Source organism: Hippoglossus hippoglossus, chromosome 17, assembly GCF_009819705.1.
Source record: "Hippoglossus hippoglossus isolate fHipHip1 chromosome 17, fHipHip1.pri, whole genome shotgun sequence".
Taxonomy (NCBI): Eukaryota; Metazoa; Chordata; class Actinopteri; order Pleuronectiformes; family Pleuronectidae; genus Hippoglossus; species Hippoglossus hippoglossus.
The window spans coordinates 16,097,212-16,120,056 of NC_047167.1; the positions used below are offsets into that span (position 1 = coordinate 16,097,212).

Here is a 22,845-nt window from a genome sequence, read left to right on the forward strand (position 1 = left end):
GAACCACCCTCTCCTCTTACACAGTTCCCTTAAGGAAAGGCCTAAATTTAGCCTGCTCTGCCCTGCTCTGCCCTGGAAGTGTGGGAATAGACCATCAGGTTTAATAAGGAAGGATTCATGGCCGCTCTCTAGCGCACAGAGCCAAGGTTCCAGGGACCTCACATCACCTCCTCTTTCTTCACCTCCACCAAGGAGGTTGTGTTTCCAACCCCGTGTGTTTGTTTGTTATCATGATTACACAGAAACCACTTGACAGATTATCATGGAACTCGGTGGAAGGATGCATAATGGAGTCAGGGGGCGGATCCAGGTTTTGTTATTTTTCTCTTTCTTTAACATTGCGAGAGAGGGCATTTTTCAATATTTTCCTTGATTTCCCATTTGATAATTCATGGATGTTGATAAAAGAAAAATCTGCCATGTTGAAGGGGACTCATTTCTATAAATGTGATAAATGTAATTGCACATTCATTGAACCTAAGGCGGAGGTACCCTCTCTACTAAGAGCCATTCTTGTTTTGTAGCCTTCTATCGATTTTTATGTGAAGAATACGCATTCCATTCAAGAACATTTAGAAAATTGACAAAACCAAAGCAGCAGTTGTTCTGTTTCCGTCGTCACTCAGGCCATCAAAGTGTTTTAGAGACACAACTGTCAGCCTAACCTGATTGTCGTCTTCATTCCAAGAAAGGAGATTCGATTAGCATTAGCTCTAATCCAAACTTTTTCCTCTGGATCAGTGATAGTGGAATAAGTTGATTTCACTTTTTCTTTTACAAGTGGCAGAACACTTCTCCTGCAGGTTGTCGTCTAAGTTGTTTAACACATACCGGTGTAACAGGCCAAATTAACCCCCGCCCAGATTAAACCTGGGTATACTTTGGCCCAGGCCTGAGTATACCCCGGGGATAAACTGTCCTAGGCCAAACTATACCCGGGGGTGTAAAATAGCCTAGGCCATACTATACCCCTCCAGGCCAGAGTATACCCCAGGAGATAAACTGTTTTGATGTTGTTATCAGTGTTTAACTTTGAACATTTATATTGTAGCGAGGACTTGCTAGTCTTAGAAGTTGAAGTTTCAGGACGTAGTAATCTTTGATCTTTGTGGAAGTCTAATATTTTTTCAGTTTTTCTGGTTGAAGTAATAAAAGTCTATGTTTTAGAGTTTTAAGATTTAAGTCAGTTAGCTTTCTCACTTAACTTACCTGACAAAGCTGAACCCCCAATAAAATGTTGAAAAATTAAGTAATTCTTGTGTATATCACTCAACACTACTGATATCATGGGGGTATAATCTGGCCTGAGGGGTATGAATTGGCCTAGGCCATAATATACCCGGGGTATAATCTAGCCTAGGCCCCTTTAACCCCAGGTATAGTCCGGACTGGGGGTATACTATGGCCTGTTACACCGGTATTGAAAAAAAACTATTATTAGAACAAAACACACGGGAATGCAGAGAGTTTAATTTGGGGTCATTCAAGTCTCTCTTGTAACTGAATCTCCACTCGTCCAGGTTCATTAGTCATGTCACTCACGGCCTCAAGGAGCCTGACTATTGAATCAAACAAGATCAGCATCTCCTCTCTGACCTTTTTCTTAGCAGAACGTCATAATTACAGAACGAGGAGCCACAGTCAGGATTCAGGAATACAGAGGCCAGGGGTCTTTCATGGCCAAAGCAAATTTTAACCTGATACATTTTTGATTTCACACAACCTTAATTATTTGTATTCATTGAACTCCTCCATTGCAAGATGATTTTATCTCCCCACTTAATATTCTGCCTTCTGAATTCAATTATATTGGAGAAACACTGAGTTAATTCAGGTTTGCTTGAATTAATAATTATAAGTTCTGTGTACAAATAGTCAAATTTGAAGCAAGTGAATCAAAAAACATCGCTGCTATTATGTATAATTCCTCCTAATGTCATTATAATGAGAACTTGAAAACAGCGTCCTCAGCTAGCGCCCTAATAAAGTATATATGACTATTTCAAAAGTACGTCATGACATCACATTCACCAGGATCCTGGATTTGCTTCTTCTGTTATTTCCATGAAAGCAAACATTTCCCTCCTCGGGGCTTTATCAGATGGTTGTGAACAGACTGTTTACTTCAGCAGGGTGAGCTGAGGTCACATCCCTCCAGAGTGTGTGTGTGTGTGTGTGACCATCAAGTTACCCTATATATCTGTAACACTCTCACATTATACACACACAGCCCATATACATTACAGGGGGCCTGGGTGGTGACAGCGAAAATGTATGTGGTGGATTGAGTGTCAGATTCTCAATAGTGCGTTTGTTACTACACACCACACATCCAACCTCGGTTTAAAGTTATACACAATCAGCTTTTGTTTCATCTGGACTTTGACTGTAATTTACTCTTATCTCCCACTTCTCTCTGTAAATAAATACTTGATAGATACATGCATTTGATTATGTTCTGTTTGTGCAACGTTCACCAGCATCTGCGAAGCACTGGAATTATCAATAATTTTTAATAACTGTTGAGATTTATTTTTCTCATATCATCAATTTGGTCTGTGAAATGTCAGAAAAGTGGAAATTGCCTGTTGAGTCTTTAAATGTCTTGTCCACAACAAAAACGATATCTAGAAAACATCTGAGAAGCTGGAACCTGAGGATTTTTATTTGGCATGAAAAACTTAAATAGATTTTTTAAAAACCTATTTAAACATTATCATTTTGTGCAGCTTAAAATCATTAGATGTCACATTACTGCCAACAATAGGAACAGGATAAAGATTCTATTCCATTGAATAGTCTGTTTCACTCTTGAATCATGAGGTATCCATGTTTAGAATTGGTTTCTTCCTGTTAATATATATTGACATAACTATTTCTGTACCACACCTGTTTAGCCTTTTGTTTACATCTTAAATCATTAATCAGTTTTTCATTGGTTTCTGAACAGCACTGATATCCTCTTTGAATATCTATTAGTTTTTTTCTTGTGTTATTGTTTTTATAGCAGAATAATCTTCTCTGCTACGACCGGTTGTCTAAGTTATCGCATCAAAAATCTGTAAAACTGAGTTGAGAGAAGTGAGTTCGTCAAGTAATTCATTTGTTGATTGGCTGCAACTAATTTGATAACTGATTGATAGTTTGTGTTATTTTTCATCTTGAAATTCACTAATATTTTTAGCTCTACGTTCGGAAATGTGGTGATTTTTCAGTGAAAATATAAACTGGTCTCGATACTAAGAGACAACAAGCGATGGAAAGGCGTCACATCTGGGCTTAAATAAACTGGATTCTACATTTTTCACCATTGTGACATTTTCAGACTAAATTTATCAATCAGTGAATTGAGGAAACAATCATCAGGTGAACTGATCAGGAAACATTGAATACTTAGACTAAACTAAACTGAACACTTTGAATAAGATTGTTGTTTGCAAGATATTTATTTATTCAAATAATCTTTGAGACTTTTTTTGCTTTTATATGTGTCATTGCAGTACATCACTTATTAAAATTTCTACTTGCAAACACTTCCTGGTGTTGAGCTTCAAGTGTCTGAGCAACACTGCCCCCTGTTGTTTTGGGTGCAGTGCCTACTATTCACCACTGGGTGGTACTAATGCCTAAGGAAAGTTGATAACTGGAGTCAGATACATTTGAGAAACCACACAACCATTTGAAAAGTTTATTTCTACCATACACAAACTGTACAACACAGCGCATATCTGTTTATTATGAAAGAGTAAAAGTAATAGGAAGTTTCAATTTACAAACTACTCCAAATGAAAAACAAAGCATTACATTTGAATGTAAAAGAAAAGAAATACAATACAATTTCATATCATACTAATATCGTTCCACAAAAAAGCATTTCACATTACAAAACACCAAATACTAACGGGGAAAAATAAATATCATTCACAGAACTTCCTGAGCAAACAATGTGTGGTATAGGAATTAAATAGAATAAATTATAAATAAAGGATTGTTAGTTTTAAAGAACGAGATTCAGTTTTTAAAAGATTAAAATTCTTTAAAACATATCGAGTATTTGGATAAAATAGGGTCTTGTTTTTTTTTTCTCCTGTAATTTGGCTCATTTGCTGTTACATTTTTTTTTTCTTTGAACTGTCGCAGGCTACATGTCTTTGACTTCCTCTTGCAGAAATGAAACAATGTATTGCTCAAATGAATTACCGTTATTATTATTTTCTTGGGATTAGCCTCAAGGTAAATTAAGACACATGTAACGACTACAGCGTCCCGTCTCTCTCTTGTTGGTGAAGTCAAGGGCAGTGTGGTGAGCTCAAAACAATAAATCATGGAAATACAAAAGTGCAATCGATGCAAACAAACAACTGATTAGCCATCAACTATCACGTGTCTCTGTTTTCATTTCTCTTTTCTTTTTTTTCTTTCTCTTTTTGCGTTTAATGATTGAATTTGTGTGACTTGTGGTGGTCGGCCTGGTTTTGGAAACAGCTACTTTTCAGATCTGCCCCAAGCAATATCCCAAGGGATATTCAAACTGTGAGAGTGGTTGAAATGTTAAGGCTTGTAAGCAGTTTAAGATAAAACAGGAGCAGATGTATTTTTAAAAATTCCTTTTTTTTGAAAATTCACTCCTTCCTTTTTTCTCCCTCTCCTTGCTCGCAAAAAAGTTCAGATCAACACCAGACTTCTCAATCTCAGTCGGGATACTTGAAAAGATAATTCTGAGATTACAGCTACTGAGACGGTAGTTAAACAGTCATCAGGAACGTCTCCTTCTATGAAAATAATTGTACTGTATAATAAATTAGACACCATCCACGTAATACTGTCCTACCACAAAACATAGTACTCATATATTTTTATGGATTCATATACATTTAGGCACATACTATATGCACACTCCCACGTGTGTGCACAGAAGGCAGTTTAATATCTATACTTTTTTTTTTTTTTTTTTAAAGAAAGACATCTTGACAAAGTGGATTTTTGATTTTTGTTTCTGTCCGGTCGTGGCCCGCTATGCGAAGCTGAATCGGACATTCAGGTCACTGAGGGGTGTTGCATGTTTGCTCAGTGTCACTTCCTGGTTGCATTCAACTGTTACTTGTTGTGAAGGAAAAGGTACATTGCATTTTTATTTATTTTTTGACCTCAGTGTTCACTATGTCTCCCCATACATTCAGTTTCCAATAAAGAAAGCAAAAGCAATGCTTAAAAATATTGATGCTTAGATATTTTGGTAGTTTTTTTTTTAAACTTTGAAGGGAGATCCAACTTATGGTCTGATAATAATAATAATGATAATAATAATAATATACGTTTTTCAACACTAGATGGCGAAAGTATGCCATGAAATTGGAATGTGCTTCTATGTAATTTACAATGTGCAGAAAGTAAAACAGATTTCTCAGATATTAATCATTTACAATTCAAGAAATAAATAAAAATAGAGGAAATAAATACACTGATGAACAAATATAATAATAATAATAATAAATAGCGATAATATAATAATGACATGAACACATACAGATTAAAATCAAGCAAACCATACAAAATAATTAAGTGCAAGAGGGGTAAGAATCTCACCAGGGTAAACCTATCAAGTGAATGCAGAAACAGTAAAAGCATTACAGATCCGGCTGGTCATTTTCTCAGTGCAGTGTATTTACCGGGAAATGCCAAACGCATTTCCAAAAGCCTCGTCTTGCACATGCAGCCAAGCCAGCACTCTTCAGTGAAATGGAGCTATCTAGTGCCATTATCCCAAGTCGAAGGAACCTCGCGGTAGCTCCACAGCTTAAACATGGATGCCCTTAATAGCCTGTTTGATATTATCCAAGAGGGCCTTGCACTCCGGAGAGTATTCATGCTCCGAGTTGTTGTACATATCAGTTAATGTGTTCACATAGGCTTCAAAATTATGCTCACTGATGGGTCCCTGCAACACAAACATGTCGAACTATTAGTGACAACAGCACAACAGACAAAAGACAATTCATACAAGATTTCTTCCAGGACAGGTTAGATATAATGAGTTGTGGTGGAGTCTGTGGTTGAGGCTTACTGTACCATTTGAGGCAGCTGAATGTCAGTTAGACTGTTTATGAGAGCTTGGCTAAGGCAAGCGAGCTCCTTCAGAAGGCTGTCGTTGTGCTGTTCGATCATCTTGTTCTCCTCCTCAATTGTCTTCAGGTTACACTCCATGGACGAGATCTGCTTTCGTGTACAAAGACAAAAAAAACATAAAGACGCTTGTCAAACTGAGCGAGCAAAGATCTCGAGCTGCCCCGTCCCCGGAAAGAACTTGTGGGAGTAAAGACTTACCTGGGTTTGGAGTTGCATCATGTCTGCTTCTATCTTCATGTTGGACTCATTCAGTTCCTCTATTTCATGATCCAAATGCTGAACGTCGTCTGTGTCTTCAACGCCTGAGTCAAAACAGAGAATTTATCATGTTCAAACTGCAAATATTCATGTTATTGTTGATATTGTAAACATTTTACAAATCTGAGGTTGATCCATAATGTGTAACACCTTTCTCATTGTGCTTGTACAATGTATAAGCAATATATCGATATATAGTCAACCTTTGTTATATTGCTATTGATAAAAATTACATTGCTTTAATTATTGATATTGTTTTATTCTCCCTTCATTTAACTGTTAAATACTTATATTTTCATACCACACTCTACGTCTGAGTATAGCTTACCACTGCTGGCTTTCAGTTTGATAGTCATCATCTCTTCTTCGGAGTGTTTTTTCTTGATGCTCTGTGCGTTCAGTGGGCAACCTGACAAGCTAATTCAGCCGGACACAAATACGTCAGTTTAGGTGCAAAAACATCAGCAAACTTCATCACAGAGACTGGGACTGGGGGTAAACAAGGTGCCATTGTAAGAAAGCAACATGTCCACCAGCAGCATTGTTTAGAGATAAAATGGAGGACAGGCGACCTCACCTTCTGTGAGTGGCAAACACATTATTGGCATGTCCAAGGCCGTTGCAGCCAGGCAAGGGACAATGGGGCAGTTCCTGTTTATTGGCCTTCCAGGCAAAGGGCAGCCCGTTGATGGACGACTCCTTCTGTCTTTTGGCAGCGAGTGGACAACTGCCTGCACTGCGGTGGGATGTGTATTTTCCCGATATATGGCCCTGTCCGTCACATCCAATAACTGGACACCTACCAGAGAAACCAGCAAAGAGTTGCACATGTTGTAAACCTGCACACGGGACTGAGTCACACAGGAAACATGTACGCAATTTCTATTTCTGAAACATTTAACGTCACAAAATAGCAACCACTTTATTGTTCAACTGCAAAAACACGAAACTAAATCATTCACTGAGATTATTACAAAATCTCTCTTTCAATAACTAGACCGGAAGATTTGTTAACCATTACGTTGATTAATCCGCAGCCAAATGCTGATTAAAAATGAAGTCGCCAAAACTACAAATGGACTCAAATAATCACATTAACTACAAGTTACTAATCCACGGAAACTTGAGTCCGAACGAACGCGGCGTTCCGTGCATGGATTCGCAGGTGACTGATATCTGCGCTTGAAAAAACATAAGCACAACTGGCGCTGAATATCACTGAGTTTGTCAGTTGTGTTTTCAGGTCTGTTTTCTGCAGGTCAGTAATGGAGTGACATGAATTACAGATAATTGTCATGTATCCCCTCATGCGAAAGAATGTAATTTGGAGGTGGCTCACCCTTTCCCTTATTGATAAAGGTGAAAGGTCACCTGAGATGATACAAATGGCACGCGGCGCTGCAGAGTGCTGCTGCAAAAAGCCTGTTTCAGCATTTTGTTACTCGACAGCACAGCAGCACTTAGAGGACAAAACAACACCGGTCCCATTACTTACATCTACCACAGGTATGAAGCTTGATGCAAGGCACCAGGACAATGGAGGCATGCCATATGGCCCACTGTTTACAATAATCTAGGGACTACCCTCCCCCTGTCTCTCCCATTCTCTCTTAATGTGTATGAGATCTATTCCAGTCTAATTCCTAAGCTCGTGCCCTTGCATTAGTAATTAAAAAGAAAAATCAGTGTCCAGATGTATAAGTAAACAAGGGCTCATATATCTGACTTTGGATTTAAACTGCAAATCAATTACATTATATTTTTTCCAATAACACTTTCACAGGCAGCAGTGATTAAGCTGCAAATGAGTGCAATGCCATCAGAGCAGGCCATTCAACATTTTCTTAGTTCCCTATAATTACAAAGAAAGCTCTCGGTGAAGAGTGATAAGCCAGATATTCCATTCAGAAAATAGCAAAAATATAAAAACCGCTGAAAAAAAATCCCACAAAACCACACTGCTAATCCTTAGAAAATAATTCACTAATGTTATGACAAGAGAAGTATTATTTTCTTTGTTTAACTTAATGGCCTGCAGGTATAATGCCCCCCCCGGCATAAATGCATGACGCATTTTCAACAATGTTTCTTGTTTTATTTTTGAAACACAAAAACATGACAGCGACAGCACAGGATGAGGAAAAAAAAAAATCTTACTTAAGCTCTGGCTCATCTTTGTCATCCTTGTTTGGTGTGAGCTTCAAACCTCCTTTTCTGGCACGTGGACATCCTGACAAGCTAGGAATGGTCGGATAAATACAATCGGTTAACATGAAGGGAAATCTAAACAAAGGCTCAAATCCTACAGGCAGTAGCTTGTGGAATTTAAATTTTGTGTGTTTAACCAAATCTGAATTTATAAAAATAGATGGAACAAAAATAGATGGAAAAGCTATAATATAAAATATAGAGAGATAGATAGACAAATTGAATAACGCTAACACAACGTATCAATGTATCAAAATGATTTGAAAACACTTCCTCCTCGTGAGAAATAATCTTTTTCCTGTTACCAGTGTGGAAGAGAAATGACATGAAATCTATATGGATGCAAGCTATGTGACATAGACACATAGATAGAAAATGCAGCCAACAAAATGAGTAAAAAAACAAGAACTCAAAAAGTGCAACATGTTTGCAATATAAAGTGAGAATTTCACCATCTGTTTGAATGTCATACATCTGACAAAATGTATTTCATGCTCAGTTGCGGTGGCTTTTTTTCCTCCGTTACCTTCTGTGCGAAGCATAGTTCCCAGTCACATGTCCAGATCCATCACAACCAGGTGTTGGGCACCTGCAGGTTGAGAGACACAGAGACCAGGTGCTTTTTACAGCAAAAGACTGCGAGCAGAGCGGAGCGAAGGATTCATGCTAATATGCAGAGAGAGAGTGCAAATAGCAAACAACTTCATGTGGAGTATGGAGAGATTTGAAAGAGGGAAAGGAGAGGAGAGGAGAGGAGAGGAAAGGAAAGCATTGAACTCAGCAGACCTTCGCTAAGGCAAAAAAAAACAAGCTGCCTAGTTTAACGTGAAAAATCCTATAGCAGTTTTCAAAACACGTACTTTAGTTCCTGAGAGTTGGCTGCCATCAGTGATTTGAGTGTTTTGTCAGCCAGGGGACATCCAGACACACTAGAGAGGATAAGGAGCTAACAGTCATTTTAATGCACTCTTTGATCACAGCCGAATTAAATAATCTCAATACAATGTCTCAACGCATATTTATACAAAAATATTTAAAAAACACAATTCCACTGCCTCCTTGTGAAAAAAAATAGAAGCTTTTTCCAGTCACCAGTGTGGAAAAGCAATGACATGAAATCTAAGAACACAAGCTATGTGACACATTTTCAACTGGAACAATCAACACAGTTAAACAATCAGCACAGTTTCCCTTGTCTATATATCTGCTATGGCTGGTGCTAATAAGAGTGTAATTAATTTCAGTACCTCCGATGTGATGCATAATTCCCCGTCACATGGCCGCTGCCGTCACAGCCTGGGGTCGGACAGCTGCAGGAGAGCACAAAGCATTTAATACACAGATTACTCCACTTCCCACAGACTTTGCAAAGCTTGAACTGAATCTTTTCTTTTACACTGAGAACCTTTTCATGGGCATTAAAAGATAATAAAATAAAAGAGTTAGTACAGCGGGAAGTTTAGTAGAAAATTATTATTTTGTATCTTTGTTTCTGAGTGTCACTGAGGAAAATCGGGGGGGGGGGGGGGGGGGGGGGGGGTGCTGTGCTGCGGAAACTAGAGGATTCCTACTTTTTTCTCGTGGTGTGATTCTCAAGAGGAGACCCAGCAGAGCATGCACTCTATTACTACAAGAATCAAGAGTTGTAAGCTTGTACGGGACATACAGGGAGAAAACTCACTTTCAAATTTCAAATTTCTTCTCCACATGAACCTGTAGACATACCAGGTGCAATCATATGTAACACACAGAGTTTCATTTGTGTGTTTTGACTCACTTGTATCAAAGCTGTCCAATTTACACAAAGGTATGGTTTGGAGTTACAGTTTTTTTTTCTTTTTTTTAATCTTTGATACTGACCATCTGCCGACTGAAAGGGAAGCTCGCATTATGCACAGCTGACTGAATAAATGTGCCTCGAGAACTTTCAGTCTTAGACGCAACATACCTCAAAAGCTCTTTCTTTGAGTCTCGTAATAGCAGCTTGGTTTTGGGGCTTAACATGCTGCCGTCTCCTAGATAGTGCTGGTCCTCCAAGGAGACCTGATCGTAATCTTCCTGCGGACAAAGATGAGATAAAGGAGAAAAAAAGTGACTAAGACTCTCCAAAATATCAAACCTGAAAACAATCTGCAATGACCTAAAAGTGAATAATTAATGAAAACCAGGGTATAATACTCTTAAAACAAAAGCCCTGTGGGTTAGAGAGCAAGGCAAAGAGATTACGCTTAAGGATACTTATACTGTAGTAAATCATACATCCATTTAAAGTCATACTTAATCCACATAGTATTTATGATGTATGGCCATGACGTATGGATTTCCTCTTTTTTTTCCACAGACAAGTCTGTGCAGTCACCAGATGTTGTGTGATTTAAAAGCAGGTCAATGGGAAAACTCCTGATATCAACTACAAACAAATTGCACTTGTTAAATGAAGAAAAGAAAAAAACCTTTGCAGCCCAGATTGAGCCTCATTCAGGCAAATGATGTCTGGAGACTAGATAAAACGTCCTTACTATGTTTCCTTGAAAGAACTATGTAATTTTAAAACATGATAAGGAATTCCTTGAATTTAATGTGTAGATAATATGTTTCCACAGCTGAATAATTAGAATATGAAAAATCCAAATGATTTAATTAATGATTTTTAGAGACTTTAAAAAGGTGGGAGGTTGGAGGACTTGACCTCAATATTTCTGACCCGGGCCTTGCTGACCTGGAAACCTATGAAACTGTTATATACACACACACCGTCTTTTACTTCCATTCTATGAATGTGATGCTCAGTCTCATTGTTTTATTTGAGCTCTGTAATTGAAATGTGTTTGTTTAGTGACGTGAATTCAAACTGATAAGTGTAAAACCAGAGGCCCTCAAGTCTCCTCCTCCACCTCCCTCATGTGCTCAATGATCATCTTACATTTTTTAATTAGATTTAAAGTGTCAGTTGCTGTTTAGTTTTTTTTTACCTCTCTCTCCTGTAAAACATGCACTTTGCTGAAGTTGACGGGGATGGGGCTCTCCCAGCTGTCCCTCTCACACAGCGGCTGGTAGAAGGCGGGGCTGATGAGCACGCTGCCGCCTTTGGCCACAGTGGACTCGGGGGGAGACAGCGGGTCGTCTGAAGGTGGCTTCGTCTGGGCGTTCGCACTCTCTTTACATTTCTTCATGCTCAAGTCCAAGGTGCCATTTTCATCCACTTCTATTAGCATGTCCTAAAGACAAAAATGATTTCATCTTTCAATTGATAACATCATGTTGCGGGAGAGTAAATAAAATATGTCTTGTATGTGTAGCGCGTGAAAACAAATTATTAAATTGTCAAATCAATCTGTTAGTATTTTTGAATAAAACATTGCGATGCCTGATTGATGTGACAGCAACGCTATGTTTCATTTGAAATGTCTTTATAAACATGGAAAAATTCAGCGAAAAAATAAAAAAGTAAATAAAACACACAGTGGTTATCTCACACGAGACAAAGTACCAAACTAAGCCAGCGTTAATTCTGCTGAACACAAAAAAATAATCACTGGTGTGTAGTTTTTCAGTGACAGCTGTGTCATCTGTTTTCTAGGACACACAACCAAGATGGCAGCTGGGGGTGGGGTGGGGTGTGGGGTGCGAGTGAGGGGGGGGGGGGGGGGGCTGCTGGTTTTAGGTCATCATTATTATAGCAAAAATTAAAAAGCTTAATGTGGCATAAGTTTCCCCCCGCTGACAGATGTGTTTGTCGTTTTTTGTGCTGAAACGCAATCGCGCGATGACTTATGGCTGTTTTATGGTATTAAAAGTTTTACCTCATTAAATGGTGAAATCCTTTCCCATAAATGGAACCAATTATTCAACGCATATGTTTCATTAAAGCCTATACATCAGTATTTTTTTGCAACAAAGGGGGAGCCTTTCAGATTAATTAAAGGGTATAATTTTCATGAACATTGGATGTGGCTGTCCACTTTAATTATGCAGCCGTTTCATGATGTGTGTACCTAATCAAAACAACACCGGTGACTTTTTGTGATTTATTTAGACTTTTGTTTTATGGCTAAAAACTAAAACTAAGGATTTAGTTCTTTTTTTTGCTCTTACTAATTAATTAATGATGTAATTTAAGACTCTTGCACTGTTAAATTAGTATATTCAGTTTGTTTTCACTCTCTAAAGGGCCGATTTTTGGTGCTTTTTTTTGTGTGTCAGATATTTCAATGTGTAATATACATATGCAGATAAGGTAAAGCATGCGACACCATATAACGCTCTAAATATGGCCCCCTTTTTCAGACTGGAAAGCTGTTCTTTATGTGTCTCTCCAAGACAACTAAGCTGTAAATGAGAACAGATGATTAACTTGCTAACACTGTTTTATTCATTCAGTGGGCTGGTACCTGGTACAGGGCCACATTCTCAGCTCACCAAGCTGGGAGACAAGGATCTGTGCTGTGTAGGTGTGGAAACCTTGAATCATCTACAGTACGGTGTATGTAACCCACAGAATGTGATCAATATTAATCACTGAGTGAGTTTGAACACAATGCTGGGTCGGAGACGCAGACAGCTGAAGAGATTTTGGAGCCGTGCTCATTTCCATTAAAGAGTTTGGATTTTGTGCGAATTAAACTTTTCAGATGTTAACTCCTTTAGCTGATTGGCTTAATCCATTAAAACGCTTTTTAAGACTATCTGGTGTCGACACACAGCCTATGCTGGATCATATAACTAAGCAAAATATCCTCAGCCATCTGCAGTGGGCAAGATGCATTTTCAGACAACAGTTCAGGGTTTTTACATGCCAGCTGATGTCAAAACTAAATACAATACCACATGTTTTATAAAAAAATAGATGAGTATTTGTAATTGGGAAGGAAGGCTGATTGTATTTCCTCTTTTGACGTGATTACACGGAATTTTCACGTGTGTACATTAAAGCTTTATGGAGTGAAAACCTCCTTGTTTTTCTGCCATCAGAACACCAGGTTTCCTTTGCCAAATTCTGTCTTTTGATGTCTTCCCTTTTTATACACAAATCAGAGTTCCTTTAAAAAGACCACATTAAATACCTTTCCAAGTGGTCTAATTTGATTACCTTTGTGGAGGTTGCCAAGGGCCGGCCGGCGACCGCCTCCATGTTCTTCCGGTAGTGAGTGGAGAGGTTAAGGATGGCGGCAGTCGCAGCTTCAGCTTGGAGACCATCTTCTTTTATGAATTGACTCGGCGGGCTGTGCTGTCCAGAGGTGGTCAATCGGCCACCTGGAGCAACAAGGAAGCCAGGATACTGCTGAGGGGCTAAACAACAAATAATTGGTGAATAATTTGGTTGCTGAGACACCAGGTGTTCTACCAAACTTAATAGGAACACAAGTTTAAGTTGATTTTTTTAAGATTTTGGCAACAATCACTGAACTGAAAAATTAGGGAACCCTTAAGCAAAAACAAACTGATAGACATAATATCTGGAAAAAAATTATTATTCATTTGGGGGCTAACACTAAGTCTACATACTGCAAACATATGACAAAAAAATGTCATCTTCCATAAGATGTTAACTTCACTAATGTTTTAGGTTGAATAAAATATAGAAAGCTTACAATCTGGGAAATGTGACATATCCTGGTCCTGGTTGGTCCCCGTCAGAGGCTGCTTGCCGAAGACCTGTGCATCAAAGCTGGCGTAATCAAAGCGGATCCTGCTGTACTTGTCCATGTCTTTTGTGAGACTGGTTTGCAAAGCTGCTACTGGATGAGAGAGCCTGTAGTTCAACTGGTTCATCTCAAACTTCTTCATCAAGCCAATGGCTCTGCGAAAAAAAAAGAGAGAGAGAGAGGGACTTAATATTTTATTGTGTAAATCCTGTATAATTAGAATACTCACAAGTTCATATGAAGTAGTTAAGAATAGACATTGTTTTAAACCATTCAGGGACGCCAGCACTTTTGTACACATGAGTCTGGGATCTGATGAGTGTTGTAGATCCACAGCCAGGTTGCCAGACTAATTAATATAGTAGGAGTGGGCATCCTGCCCATGATATATCCACAGGGAACAAAGAGTTCTGCTCTTTTATCATCTCTAATAGAGAGGAGCTCACAGGACCAGCAACCATTGCTTATGTCTGCCTGGAAAGCTGAAAATAGACTGTGCGTTCTGCTGGGATCAGTGAATAAAAATATCCCACACTCTCTTCAACAATAATAGTGTTTATCACTTTTTTGCATAACCTCAGTTCAGCGTTTACAACTTTAGTCCACTACAGAGCTGAGTGTGACGCTTGTTGTAGTTCTTTTTCTGCACATGTGACCACACTGAGAGCAGTGAAAATCCCCGACGTTATCTGGCATTATACCTTGGTGAGCGGTCAGGTGTTTGTCTGCATTTCAGGCCGTCATCCTGAGGTTTGGAAACTTTCACTGCGGCGGCGATAGGGCAGCCTGAGAGACTGGTTGGGGAGGAAATCAAACACATTAGTCTAATACTGTAACTCATCTATGAACAGGGTATACAGATTTTCTAATGGCTCTCCCGTGTGGATGTACCTCCGGTGGGTGCTACGGTTGCTGTTGACATGGCCTCTTCCTGTGCACCCGGGTGTGGGGCACTTGAGGACGTTCTCATGCATGGCCAGGACTAGGGGGGGGGGGGGGGGGGGGGGGCAAAGGAGATAGTTGTGGTAAAAGAAATATGTCCAGAATAATTCAACATAAGAAACATAGGGAAGCTGACAAATTATAATATGGTAAACACATGCATATATATATATATATATTTATAGTGCATTTAGAAAATAATACATTTTCATACATTAAACAGTGCTTTATGTAACTGGTTGGTACATTAGAGACTATAGAGCAAAGATCCTACAGAGACAGACAGAAAAAAGCAAAAGGCTTTCTCACTATGAGGAACGCTGTAATGTGGCTGAAATGTAAATAGCTTAGTGCAAAGAGTGGAGTAACAAGACTGCTGATTATATTCTTCAAAACAAGCGCGTCGTTAAAGGTCCGCTCTGTATCCTTAGAAACTTCTTTTCTGTACATATTCTCCAATTAGTTTGTTAGAGTTGTCTATTTATTTTTGAATACTGCGTTAGCTAGCCCTTTGATTTGCAAATACTGCCTCCAGTCTAAGAGCATGCGCTTTTTTGAAAAAGTTAATTACTTTTTCTGTTCCTTTTGTAACATTACTGTTTAATGTTGAATGTTTGTTGAGTTATATTGAAACGACTTAACAATCGCCAATGTGTGTGGGGGGGAAAGAAGAATTCAATATTCGCACATTACAACACATTACGAGAAAGAGAGAGGGGGTGAGAGAAAGAAATCCTTTAAGTTTATTTGAAAAGTTTCAAGCTCATCTTTGAATTGAACTAAACGTATGAGCAGGTCTTTCTTTTCTTCAGGCTCGTGCTAAGAGGATTTCAATAACTGGGGCTGATTGTAAATCCTAAAAATGGCAGTTTCTATGAGTATTAATCATCCGTTATACCGCTGGTGCGACTTACTCTCTGGAGGAACTCGGACTTTGTGAGGACACCCTGACAAACTCCTGTGATGTGGGTAAAGGCCGGTGACATGACCGGTTCCATCACAACCAGGGGTCGGACACTTTATATCCTTTTTGTCAGTCCTGGGAGAATCTGTAGACACAGCACAATAAGATTTCAGAATTAAAAAAAAATAGAATAGATTCAAAATACTGATGCATAAACAAACTTTGTGTTCCGTAAAGAAATGTGATACATATATCCTGCATATAATGCTGTTGTCCCATATAAGTATTGAACATAAGTCAACAGATTGAAATATCATGCGAAGCCAGACACTTTTTTTCACGAAATGCATCTATTAATCTGTCATTTTAGTTAAGGCTGCAGTTCAACACAGAGCATTCACTTCTTAATTCCCATCCATCGAAAGATTACATCTAGGATTACACATTTAGCCGCAGTCATTTGAAGAATCAGAGGGAAACATGAGAGGTACTTTAGGAGGATTTAAGACTTATGGTCATGGTTAAATATCCAGTTGATTCCTATCAAAATCCAATATTCTGAGTAGTAGCAATTCCATCAGAAAATTTTGTTCTTCTTTATTTTAGTCAGTTTATTTATTATTTCACTTGTTGCCAAAATGTTTTTAGTATTTAAGAGGATTTTCTCCTTCCGATTTAAACCTGTGGATGCTTCTTTTATTCCTTTAATGTTTTTTTGAGCATCCAATCATCCAAATCACAAGTGGTCGATCGGATTTACGCTGAATAAAAAAAGGTCTGTTCCCGTACTGATCACTTTTCATTCTTTAGACTTCATTTTACATCTTTTCCTCTTTATTGTTACCTTTTCCTCCATGATAGCTGAGTCTGCTCTCCATGTCCATCATCCTGTGGTGCCTCCTCTCGTTGGTCATCTGCTCCATGAGGAATCGGTCCATTTCCCTGTAGGCATGATGCAGGGCCTGTCTTTGCTCTGTCTGCAAAACCATGGCCTGCTCCAACAGGCTGAGGTTCACCCGTCCTCGGCTCATTTCGAGGCCTCTCTCATGGAGGCCCAGTGCCCAGCCGTCCAGCCGAGGTGGCCTCTCCACCTCCATCTCCCCCTCGCTGTCCTCCTCTGTAGGGGGCGGCCTGTATCTCAAAGCCTCGGCTTGAAAGATGCTCGCTCTACCCATCGCAGCCCCTAGTTCTGAATGCGGCTCTTCTTTAACATGTCCGTTCCTGCCTAACAGGTCTTCTGAGGCTTGGGAGGGACTGCAGCCTGAGCCATTCACTCTGGCAGACAGAGACAGAGGCTCCCACTCAGCTTCCCTCAAGTCTCCTATTGGACTCTGAGGCGATGATGTACCGCTCATCCTGCCTCGACTTGTGTCTTCTTCTTCGTTATTAAGGAGCTCCTCTTCATCCTCATCCATCAGAGGTTCAGATGTGTCTGGCTCACACTGGGGAGAGCTATCGGATGTAACTTCTGACCAGTTGGACTTTGCTGCAGCATCATGGAAGCCATTTCTGTTGGCCACTTCATTCATTGCACTCAAGTTTCCATCTAAGACAACAAGAAAACACATATTAGTCTTTGTGTTTTCACATGTTTTACATGTTCTTTTCGACCCCTTAGTCACACACAGGATAAGAATTGTTAGTCCTTGGTAATCTTCTCCAAATCCTTATTACTTTTCAATGAATAATATCTTCAGAAAAACATGTTTTTATAACCATCATAGAGGATTTATAAGAACACATGTTGAAATGGAAATGATAATCATAAGGTTGTGAGATTTCCAAGCAATTCTTCAAGTGCTTTAGAAAACATACATGACCCTTCTCTCTGCTAGTGGAACATGAAACCTGGAGATGAGGAACACTGTTGTTTTCCTTCGTCCTCTGTGTCTCCAATTAAAGAAACAACGCCGAATAGATTTGGAATAAGATTACGGAGGGATTTACTGCGCACTGGACAGTGAACATCAGTTTTTAAGTAGTAATGTGTATTTTTAAATGCAAGCTAAGCAGCAACATGTTGTCATCTGTGAAAAAAAATATTTTAAAAACACAAAATTGTTGTTTCTAGTGATTAGAAGAAGGGAAGTGAAGAGGATTCTTGAAAACACAGATGGAGGAAACCACAAACACCATGATAAAAGAGAGACATTTCTATGAGCTGCTGGTGTGTGTGTGTGTGTGTGTGTGTGTGTGTGTGTGTGTGTGTGTGTGTGTGTGTGTGTGTGTGTGTGTGTGTGTGTGTGTGTGTGTGTGTGTGTGTGTGTGTGTGTGTGTGTGTGTGTGTGTGTATGTGTGAGCGTGCGCACGTGTGCGTGTGTGTGTGTGTGTGTGTGAGCGTGTGGGTGTGGCAGAACTTGGTTCAGGAGGAGCCGGCCATACACTGACTGACTTGTTGGATGAAAGTGTCAAAAGCACAACAGCCAACAATGCACAACAGGAATGAGAAGCTTGACAAATTAACGTGACAAAAAATAGCCACAGTAATACAAGTAAGATCAATTTAGATTATAGATATATTTTAATATTTTAATATATTTCAAATTATGAGCAGCTTTACTTGGAAAAGTGTGATTGTCACACTATTAACATTTTTTTATTTTTTATTTAACTCAAATAACTATCAACCAATTAAGAATGAATTTCACTGAAATGTACATTTTAAAAGGCTATTTTATAATATAAATAAAATCATTGATATGATTGATGTGGATCTTGTTGAGAAAAATATCCTCCATTTCCTGGTTTAACAAACAAAAAACAAAAATCCTTTTATTTTAATGAAAAAAATTAACCCACAATAAACCAATAAAATGCAGAATGTTGCAGGAAAATAAAAATAATTGAATAAAAATTAGAAAAGCTTTTCTAATGTTATAATATTTTTCATATATAATATAAATTACTGTACTACATTTTTAAATCCTTGTGGGTGTGATAAGATACCGTGTATTCTACATGCATTATTGCAGATTAATGAAATATATTTGTGATTCCTGGTAAATTTTAACACTCATTTTGTATAATCTCTCTTTTCTCCAGCTGGTTTTGCTGCGTGCTCTCAATAATTGAATTAGCATTGACCTTTGGCCTTCCATCTTTTAGAATAATCCAGAAAGCCACAAGATTGTGTGAAACGCAGAGAGTCTGATCAGTGGAGCAGACAAAGAGGGTTAGGGTTATTATCCCTCAAAATGCATCTGAGACAACACTTTATTAACGCCACTGATAATATTAAGTCGTGGTCAGTGATTAACAATGGAAAGATATCATCTGGATTGACTCAACAAAATCTCCCTTGATCCCCAAAACCAGTGAAACTTATACTCGATTAAGGCGCTTTGGACTGTGAGGGTTTTTACTTTCAGCAGGCTGGACTCTATATCCTCTTAAGTGGCCGGACACCACAGACTGACCCCCAAAGTAGGATTCGATAGACTGAGAAGATAGATAGCGATAGATTGTGAGAATCAAATCACACAGATATAGGCATTATCAGACAGCTTCTTCTCATTAATGGGAGCATCACACAAACTTAATCCTCCGCAAAAAGAGCTTTAAAATATGACAGAAATTATCGAGCACTAATAAAAAAAAAACTGTTTCATATGATTTTGTGCATTATTGTTTGCAGTGGATTTGACATGTCTGACAAATACACTGTTCCCAGGCAACATTACAATGTGTCTCTATCTGTTCCCTGCTGTGGACAATATTTGAAAATGGGGTGTCTGGAGACAAACCCTGTCGAAAAAGAAAAATTAAAGCCAGTTACATGTATTTACATTTATGAGGGAAGCAACAAGGGTTTTGTTTTTCATCCAGATGGACTCCCAGGCCTGACACAGCCACATACAGTCAGAAAAGCACACAGACGTATACACAGACAGACAGACACACACACACACATACACACACACACACACAAGTGCAAAAAGGGAAAGAGATTGAGGAAAAAAACTTGGATCCCTCCAGTGGTTTGTGTGTTGGAACAGGTGAACAGTTTGTACTCCAGAACAGCCATTACCAGCACTCTGCAGCAGGGCTGCAGTTGGCTGGAGTTGAACACAGTGTGGCTCGACCAAACGAGAGGCTTATTTTCCTCCCTTTTTGTTAAAATGCAGATATGACCAGCTTCCCACTGCAAAAATTCATACTGCCTGCGGTCCACTTTTTCCAATTTTTCATTTTCCCACAGAAAATAGGCCCCAAATCTGATAACAGCAAAACATGTTGTGAATATGTTTCTATCATTATCTGTGTTCATTTGACCCTCATTAGACTTTTTTTTTTGTACACTGGCTGGATTTGTTTTGTTTTAAAGCTATCGTCCCCTGAATATCAGGTTCAGATGGTGAATATATACAGCAGTCAATCAATGTGGGGTGATAAAACAAAAACATGTCCAGAAAACACAACAACAAAAGGAAAAACTGATGATGCACAGTGAATTACTTAGATAATTGTAATGTAATATGAACTCAGGAAACAAATAAATTCCATTTCCAATGAATCCACACAATTCAGTGAGCTACTCTCCTGGTCCATTTAACTACACACATGTGTACTATAATGAGCTGTAGACATTATGCCTAATTATGTATTAGACTGTGTTAGAGGGCCCAACAAAAGCTTTTGAAAGGGACAATTACGTTTGTTGCTTAGTTACATCGTTAAAAATATACCAAATCAGTGCAGATTATAGTGGGTGAGAATGCACATGTACACCACAAGCATTGTTGCCAAATGCACAAAATACAATTCATTAGGAAAAAAGAAAAATATTTTCACTATTGAAAGGGACAGTGGCATAAGTGAAAATAAACAGTTTTAACTGTTGTTGATGAAATCCTCCTGTGGTTGATGGAAATCTTTGTAAAAAATAAACAACAACAACCAAGCCAAGCCAAGCGGTGCTGACAACTCATTTGTTTTTCACAATAGGCCACTTCAATAACCATTCTATATAAAAGAGTGGAGGAAGTTTAATTTAAATCAAAGTGAACTGGTGCACTCCCCCATTCAAATTTTCATTCTATGCATTCAATGGGATTGAACTGGCTATTGAATGAGGACAGATGAGGGGTCTGAAATCTGGCCTCATCAAACGAGGGTAAAGCCACGCCAAAAATATCATGGCAGATCAGCTGTCAAAACTTCAATTTGTGGACGTGAGACACAACTAATGTGGACCCAGCAGTGTAGTCTTTCACTTCCACTGCACAATGACTGCGGCTGCTGGCTGATGGCAGAGGGAGGGAAATATGAATGCAACAGATGGGATTTTAAAATTCAGCGTCAATTGTTCATCAAAACAGACAAAACAACAGGACATCTGTTTACCTGCTGGAGTGTCAATGTTCCTCAGCTCTTCTTTGTCCTGTGGCGGTGCCAGGTCCTCGCTCTCCTCTTCACATGCCTCGCTGGGGCTGTAGTGGCGGGGCTTCATCAGCAGGGACTTTCTCTTGTTGACGGGGGCGCCCTGCACCCCTTCCTGAGCACTCCTCTTCCTCGCCATGGACCCATATGGGCTGGAGGGAAGAGGGGAGCAGACGAAAAGCACAGCAGGGTCAGCAGAGGCTTCAGTTGGCTCATTGTAGAGGTTCAACAACAAAAATTTAAGACTTTAAGATAAACATGAACAACTGTTCACATAATTTATATTGTACCTGTGTGTCTCAGCCATGCAGTCGGCCAGCCCTGTGAAATAAAGGCCAAGATAGAACAGATAAAAAAGTCATGTTTACATTTCCACTACAGTAGAGCAGCATCTGTCAATATATTCTTCATCAAAGGTTCAAGGTGACTCACCACTTTTGGGCTATCACTAATGAAATTTTACAACGTTCTTCAAATATTTGTTCTGGAGATAATGTTTTCGGGATGATAGCAGCAGGGCTAACACCGCCTCATCCAGCCTTTTACCATATATTGTTTTCTCTTTTACAATGCCATTGGGTACAATCAGCATAAGGACGGAGAAGTGGTCTCTTCATTGATCTGAAAAGCTTTTCATTCAGTTTGCTCGTTCTCCGAGGGACAAACAACATGATCTAAAAGGCTAAATCAATTTTTCCCACAGGCCTGCATCAATCTCATTCACAAGTTCTACCCGTGCTCCCATGAAGCACAACCAATAATAACACTTTTCATGAATTTCCTCAAATGTAGTAATAGCTCTAACGTGAGCCGGCGAGCCTCAGAGGCCCCGCACACTTGCATAATGACATATCCAGTCTAGAGGTTTTCAATCACACAACATATGCACACTCCTTAACTAATTTGAGCCAGTGTTCCAATTTAATGAAGTTATTCCCCTCTGAATAATGAAATGGCAGTGCAGTGCTCTTCAGACCGGTAAGATAATACATAAAATTGACAGTTATAAAGTTGAGTTGTTGAACTGATACCCCTAACCCATGGTGGTAAGTGGAGTAAGTGTGTGCGTGTGTGTGTGTGTGCATGTGTGTGTGGTGTTACACTAAAACTAAAAGCTGTACTCACCTGTGCTACTGTTACATGTTTTCATGGTTTGCTCCTCACCATCACACTCCATCTGTAAATAAATAAAACATTGAAAATACACATGAGCCACAACTGATTTGTTTTATTCTAAATGTAAAAAAAAAGCTTAAACATAGCAATGGATTTTTCGTCAGTCGCCCAAAAGCCAGTCAGCCGTAAAATTTGTATGCACGGCAGCATCTCTGGCAGCTCCTAAAACAGCCATAATATTCATACACATAAAGTATAATGTTCGAG

The 22,845-nt window shown here is 39.0% G+C and overlaps 2 protein-coding genes and 1 long non-coding RNA gene across 9 annotated transcripts in view; 1 reads left to right on the forward strand and 2 right to left on the reverse strand.

The window, feature by feature from the left end:
* sntg1 (syntrophin, gamma 1) overlaps nucleotides 1-2,178 on the forward strand; it is a 44,161-nt gene extending 41,983 nt beyond the window's left edge. The window contains exon 19 of the transcript XR_004616715.1: nucleotides 2,161-2,178. The gene's annotated coding sequence lies outside the window, so the exon portion shown is untranslated. The remainder of the gene's footprint in view (nucleotides 1-2,160) is intronic.
* LOC117778033 overlaps nucleotides 1-22,845 on the reverse strand; it is a 303,640-nt gene that overhangs the window by 197,359 nt on the left and 83,436 nt on the right. The gene's annotated exons all lie outside the window — the stretch shown is intronic.
* Nucleotides 3,675-22,845, reverse strand: part of st18 (ST18 C2H2C-type zinc finger transcription factor) — a 41,385-nt gene continuing 22,214 nt past the window's right edge. For 5 of the 7 annotated variants that reach the window (XM_034613200.1, XM_034613197.1, XM_034613199.1 and 2 more), the window contains 20 exons: nucleotides 22,588-22,639; nucleotides 21,753-21,783; nucleotides 21,427-21,614; nucleotides 16,928-17,629; nucleotides 16,094-16,228; nucleotides 15,129-15,219; nucleotides 14,939-15,031; nucleotides 14,184-14,392; nucleotides 13,682-13,881; nucleotides 11,565-11,810; nucleotides 10,541-10,650; nucleotides 9,840-9,902; nucleotides 9,453-9,521; nucleotides 9,119-9,181; nucleotides 8,542-8,622; nucleotides 6,962-7,183; nucleotides 6,713-6,801; nucleotides 6,325-6,428; nucleotides 6,070-6,216; nucleotides 3,675-5,938 (listed from right to left, as the gene is read on the reverse strand). In XM_034613200.1, the coding sequence (XP_034469091.1) occupies nucleotides 5,798-5,938; nucleotides 6,070-6,216; nucleotides 6,325-6,428; nucleotides 6,713-6,801; nucleotides 6,962-7,183; nucleotides 8,542-8,622; nucleotides 9,119-9,181; nucleotides 9,453-9,521; nucleotides 9,840-9,902; nucleotides 10,541-10,650; nucleotides 11,565-11,810; nucleotides 13,682-13,881; nucleotides 14,184-14,392; nucleotides 14,939-15,031; nucleotides 15,129-15,219; nucleotides 16,094-16,228; nucleotides 16,928-17,629; nucleotides 21,427-21,614; nucleotides 21,753-21,783; nucleotides 22,588-22,639 (3,036 nt within the window). In that variant the 3' untranslated portion in view covers nucleotides 3,675-5,797. The remainder of the gene's footprint in view (nucleotides 5,939-6,069; nucleotides 6,217-6,324; nucleotides 6,429-6,712; nucleotides 6,802-6,961; nucleotides 7,184-8,541; nucleotides 8,623-9,118; nucleotides 9,182-9,452; nucleotides 9,522-9,839; nucleotides 9,903-10,540; nucleotides 10,651-11,564; nucleotides 11,811-13,681; nucleotides 13,882-14,183; nucleotides 14,393-14,938; nucleotides 15,032-15,128; nucleotides 15,220-16,093; nucleotides 16,229-16,927; nucleotides 17,630-21,426; nucleotides 21,615-21,752; nucleotides 21,784-22,587; nucleotides 22,640-22,845) is intronic. The other 2 variants (XM_034613198.1, XM_034613201.1) reach the window with 2 other exon arrangements.